The sequence below is a fragment of the Pinus tabuliformis genome, chromosome 8 (genome assembly GCF_031772625.1).
Source record: "Pinus tabuliformis cultivar Carrire ecotype Pingquan chromosome 8, CPIR1, whole genome shotgun sequence".
NCBI classification, from domain to species: Eukaryota; Viridiplantae; Streptophyta; class Pinopsida; order Pinales; family Pinaceae; genus Pinus; species Pinus tabuliformis.
In genome coordinates, this window is record NC_142294.1 from 1,253,109,883 (window position 1) to 1,253,115,790 (window position 5,908).

General features: G+C 50.4%; 1 protein-coding gene across 1 annotated transcript; it reads left to right on the forward strand.

Moving 5' to 3' along the window:
* The first annotated feature begins 1,452 nt into the window (after nt 1-1,452).
* On the forward strand, nt 1,453-5,294 carry LOC149239916 (uncharacterized). The gene has a single exon (XM_089373583.1). The coding sequence runs from the start codon at nt 2,106-2,108 to the stop codon at nt 4,314-4,316; it is 2,211 nt and encodes a 736-aa protein (XP_089229709.1). The 5' UTR covers nt 1,453-2,105; the 3' UTR covers nt 4,317-5,294.
* Nucleotides 5,295-5,908: the final 614 nt, after the last annotated feature.

Sequence of the window (5,908 nt, forward strand, 5' to 3'; positions counted from 1 at the left end):
CTCAGCAGGGCTTCAAGTGTCCGGTTTTAGGGCAGCTGATTCTTCATAGGGCCTGGGTTTGCGATGAGTCAATGCTTGGGTAGATTACCTCGGCAGGTGAGTTTCGTGATGCTAGGGGAGATTACCTCGGCAGGTGAGGTTCAGATCTTTCCTGTCCCGGTTCCTTCTCCTAGGGTCATGATGTTCGTTGGACCACGTGATGGCTGCTGGGATGGAGTGCTAATGTGAGTGGGATACGGGCCGCCTACTTCCCGTAATGTAGATTCATTGTATAATTGGGCCGAAGGTTGTTCCCGCACCCCACCAGGTGTGTCTAACCCACCCAACCATTTTCTCCAGAACGCACTGTACGCCAGAGTCGACATGATGGCCCATTATCGCGTTCGCGGGACTATGTCTTTGCTCTCCCACCCATGAAGCATGGCGTTGGAATGCCATTTAGGTTTCGGGGTTTCTTTCCCTTCCCGACAATTGGAGAAGCGCCATTCAGATTTCCTTATACGCTTACTTATGTCGCCGGGATGCCCCCGGACCTTTTTCGATGTCGAAGGGGATTGATTCTTCGATGCATCCGTTCCCTTCCAGAGAATGAGAGATATTGATAGCAGATATTATATATGTCATTATGGTTTTGGGTTTCACCCATATTTCTTTTTTCACACGGGGATTGGGGTGGGTGGGTAAATAGTTTCCCACCCTTCCCTTCCAGAGAATGAGAGATATTATATATGTCATTATGGTTTTGGGTTTCACCCATATTTCTTTTTTCACACGGGGATTGGGGTGGGTGGGTAAATAGTTTCCCACCCTTCCCTTCCAGAGAAAATGAGAGAGATTGAGGGCAGATATTATATATGTCATTATGGTCGATCCCCCATACCATGCTCTTCGAGTCTCGCTTCCCTTTCAGGTAGATAGAATGCTAGGGGTAGGCTTTCAAGAGAGAATGACGGGCTTTTTGGTCCCCGCAGGGAATTAACACGCCCAGGCTATATAGTAGGGGGCCAGGGAGGCATCTTTCACACTTACGAAATGCCCGTGCCTACCATGAATCGATCAATCAGATTCGAGCCATATACCCTCTTTCCAGATGAATCACTTGGCTTGGCCTTCAATGAGTGGGAAAAGGGAGGACCGGAGGGACAAGCGGCTTCGCACCTTTATATATGTCATTTCGACCAGTGATTCCAGTCATTCTTTATATACGTAATTACGTCATTCATTTTCGACTTCGAGACCAGAGAGAGTGACATTCATTATATATGTCATTATGCATTCATTCGTTGCTCAATATTCCAAAACCTCCGCCTCCTGAAAATGCTATAATAGGACCTTTAGGTGCTCGACTGTTAAGGAGAGGGAGAGGAGGGGAATCTTGAAAAACCTCCGCCAAGCTTGGACGGATGGTTGAGCCTTAAAGCGTAATGACATATATAATAGATGCATTGATAAGAAAGCGTAATGACATATATAATATATGCATTTTCTGGTGTAATTAGTGTTTTTCTTTTCTTTTTTAGACCTCATAGAATACCTTAGAGAATCAAACCATTCTGGACCCTTTGCTTTATTCCCAATTGAACTTGGTTCCTCCTCCTTCTGCCTCATCTGGTGAAAGTGTAGCTTCTTTTCTTTTTAGTAACCAGAAGTATAATAGGAATAGGAAGAGGAAGAATGGCTCACTCATATGGGTGAGGAAGGATGGCTCACCTGACAACTATTTACCCACCCACCCCAATCCCCGGCGTTAAGCCCGTCTCGACCAAAGGGAGAGGAGGGTGAGGAAGGATGGCGAAGACCAACGCCCCCCCACCCAATAAGTAAAATTGAGAAGAAATAAAGAAAAGGGGATAACCTTGCTCTCTCTTTGGTCGAGCAAGCGGCTTCGCACCTTGTTCGAGCCGGCCGAAGGTGTACTTCCTTGCCCCCCGGAGGGACAAGCGGCTTCGCACCTTAAAGATTGTTTCCAGAAATCCAATCTGTCCCGGCAGGAGGGCCTCAGATATCGAGGGGGAGCAAAAAACGGGCTTTGCTCCCCTTTCCAATATAAGAAATAGGGGTTGAAGTTCAGACCGCTCACAGTAGTAGTACCAATAGAGAAGATCATGAAAGAGGCGATAAGAGCGGTACCCGAATCCATTTACGATCTCGAGTTTCCGGACACATCGCACTTCCGCCCGGGTCGAGGCTGCCACTCGGCCCTAATACGGATGAGAAAAGAGTGGAGAACCTCTCCCGGTGGTCGAGAGTTCGTTACCTCACCCTCGTTTCAAGTCATCTTGGAATTCGGCATAAGAAAGTGTTTCCACACCATCGACCGACATCGACTCATCTCAATCTTGAAGGAAGAGATCGACGATCCCAAGTTCTTTCGCCTCACCCAGAAACTGTTTTCCGCCGGACGACTTGTAGGAGGTGAGAGGGGTGGCCGCCCTTCCTACTATGGGGTGGTCCCACACAGTGTACTACTATCGGCCCTACTAGGCAACATCCACCCACACAAGCTCGATCAGGAGATAGAGAGGATCCGACAGAAGCACGAAATTCCGATTGTTCAGATAATCAAATTGGTTCTATTAGAGACAGGTCGTATTGATGACCAAGAAAACTCTGGGGAAGAGGCAAGCTTCAACTCTCCCCCAGTGCCAGTGGGAGGAGACAACAGAGCCATCGTTGTGGGGGGGGTAAGAAGCATCCAACGCGAAGCGGCGTTTTATTCCCTTGCCCTCAGAAGCGCAAGCCCTCCGGACCTTGTTTTTTCGTGGCACACCCCCCCCACAAGCACCCCCCGACGAAGGGGGGACCAGAAAACGCCTTTAGTTTCCCCCCCTTCCCTTGCCGCCTTCTTTAACAAGCCCTCGAGCCCCCTTTGCGCCGCCTTCCTCATTCGTGAAGGAGCCGCCGGGTTGACCCCGAAACGAATAAAGGAAGGTGGAGAACGCCCCTTCTATAATAAGAAGAATAATGGGGTAGCGTTCTCCATGAAAAACCCTATTAGGTGTTGCAGAAGAAGGGGCCTGCTGATAGAGCTGGGCGGGGAGCTAGTTATCGTCGGGTTGGAAAGACGCCTAGCCCGTAAGCAGGGGCTATCCCCTGTTCACTTCGATGACCTATACTTAATTAGGATTTGTCACGCGCGATATGCCGACGACTTACCACTGGGAATCGTGGGTACCGTAGAGCTCATAAGAGGAATCCAGAAACGTATCACCCACTTCCTACAATCCGGCCCGAACCTTGAGGTAGGCTCTGCAGGATCAACTTACATAGCTGCACGGAGTACGGTAGAATCCCCCGGTACGGTCATTCGGGAAGTCCCTTCGAGGGCGACTCCCATACAATTCTTGCGAGAGCTGGAGAAGCGCCGGAGAGCAAAGCACCGTATCCATATCACAGCTTCCCACCTACGCTCCGCCATCCATTCCAAGTTGGAGGACCTAGGGAGGAGTATCCCGATCCAACAGCTGACGAAGGGGATGGAAACAGGGAGTCTACAGGACGCGGTTCAACTAGCGGAGACTCTTGGAACAGCTGGAGTAATAAGTCCCCGAGTGAGCGTGGGCGTATTATGGGAGACCGTCAAGCACATCCGGCGAAGATTAGGGGAAATCTCGTGCCGGAGCAACGTGCCATCAGACGTTCAACAGGCAGTCTCACGATCAGGCAAATCGTTGAGCGTCTGGGAGTTGTCATTGTATACTCCCAGAGAAGCGCTGGGGGGTCGGGAGGCGGGGGAAGGAGGGGGACACTGGAAACAGACGGGATCTTTTAGCAGCAAATTACCCATACAGATAAAAGCGCCTGTGAGAAAGATACTCCAAAGGCTTCGGGATCGAGGTATCATTAGCCGGAGAAGACCCTGGCCGACCCACGTGGCCTGCTTGACGAACGTCAGCGACGAAGACATCGTAAATCGGTTCGCGGGCGTCGCGATAAGTCCCCTGTCCCACCATAGGTGCTGCGACAACCTCTATCAAGTCCGAACGATTGTCGACTACCAGATCCGCCGGTCCGCTATATCCACCCCTGCCCACAAGCACAAATCCTCGGCGCGGAAGATAATCCCAAAGTACTCCAAAGACTCACACATAGTAAATCAAGAAGGTGGTAAGACCCTTGCCGAGTTCCCCAACAGCATAGAGCTTAGGAAGCTTGGACCAGAGTCATTCCTTACAAGTCAAGATCTGAACAACGAGGAGCACGCGTACAAGACCTTATATCAGGTGTACATACGAGATGTACGAAGCGTGATCCGTCGGTCTGAACCGTTGTTGCGGGGGGGGTGTGGGGAGGAGGGCGGCCCCACCCACCCTTAGATAGAGCATGCAGATGCGCCATGTTGGCCTTTTGGATTCCTTCGGTAACCCCGCCCGGAGGAAGGAGCTATCAATAAATGAGGGTACGCACGCATCCGACGCAAGGTTATTACTTACCTGAGTTAGAAGGTAAGTACCTTCCGTCCGTGCGAGGACGGGTTCGAGGACCTAGATGTTGCGTCGAAGGGATACTCAATATTCCCGGGACGGAGCCGTATGACGCGAGAGTGTCACGTACGGTTCCTTTGAGAAGGGTGTGATACCACCACCTATCAGGCCCGACGAGCGGTCCACGGAGCTGCATCCCCACTCACCCAGTCTATGTACATTGCTCCTTCCAGGAGGTCGGCCGCCTATCCCAGATCTTCCCATTTCCAAGAAGATCCCGGGCTCGATCTGGTTTAGTATAAAGGTGATTTTCTCCCCGTTCTTATATATATGGGTCCGTGCAGCATTTCCACGATATCGTCATGATCAATTAATGGGACTTGGCCGGAAGGTCTTCTTGCCTCTATCATTAGCTTGGGTAGTCTCTGTTTCTGGTGTTCCAGTAACCTTTCAATGGCTCCCTCAATGAAAGGAAAGTGTCTGAAGAAGCGGGCTACTCCCCGAAAATGCCCGCCCGTAGGTTCCAGTGTTGTCGGGGCAAACTCGCTCGTTCTGCCTGCTATCGTGATCCTGTTTTTAGATCCAGTAATCGAAGTTCCCCGCCCGCTTCGCTCGGGCTATCCTTTCGCCTCCTTATCGCCATGCCAGTGAACAAGCCTCAAAGTAAGTCCGATAATGAATAGGATTGGCATCTGGATATTCATTCTCAGATGTATCCGTAAGGTTCTCCCGCGAGGGGAATAAATAGAAGTGTCCTGTGCCGGCCTTCCTTCCTTAAGGAAGCCTTAAAGTGCCAACCTTCCTTTCCCTTACGGTCAAGCGGCCTTACGGCACCTTAGTGAGTTCGGGGTCAACTTTGCGGAGCATTTACCCTACCAGGAACTCCGCAAGAACTCCGCAGATTGCGGAGATGTCATTCGCTCATCTCATAAACCTTAAGCCTAAGAAGACAGGTTTGAAGGGAGGACAGGTAAGATGACAGGTCCTAAATTCATTTTACTTATTGGGTGGCCCCTCTCAAATAAGTAAAAAAAAGGGCCTGCTTACGCATCCTCACTCTAAAGCCTAACCCTCAGAGAAAAGGTAAAGTGTCGTTCTGTCCGATTATTCATTCATTTCAGCGCTCCGGGGAAGGGAGGGAAACCCATCCATGAGGCAGGCAGAAGGGTACGGCCCCATAAAAGCCATAGGGGTTGGGTGCACGGGAAAGGCGAGTTTCTATTTTGGATTTAGCCTGGGAAAGCAGCAGAGGTAGGGAATATCATTGCAAAGCTCTGCATAAGTAGCACATACAAAGCCACTAGAAGAGGCATAGAGACAGGGCCAGTCGCAGGAGGATCTTGATATGAATAGAAGAGCTTACTAACCATAAGATTTGATCGAGTGAAAGCATCAAAGCCAGTCCTATTAGAGTGGTAGGGCGGTCCAACGGACGATGCCAACATATACCTCGAACTCGAACTATCACCTCTTCCCTCATATCC

Excerpts from the sequence above, each read along its gene's own strand:
- LOC149239916 (XM_089373583.1), top strand. The coding sequence starts at position 2,106 with ATGAAAGAGGCGATAAGAGCGGTACCCGAATCCATTTACGATCTCGAG.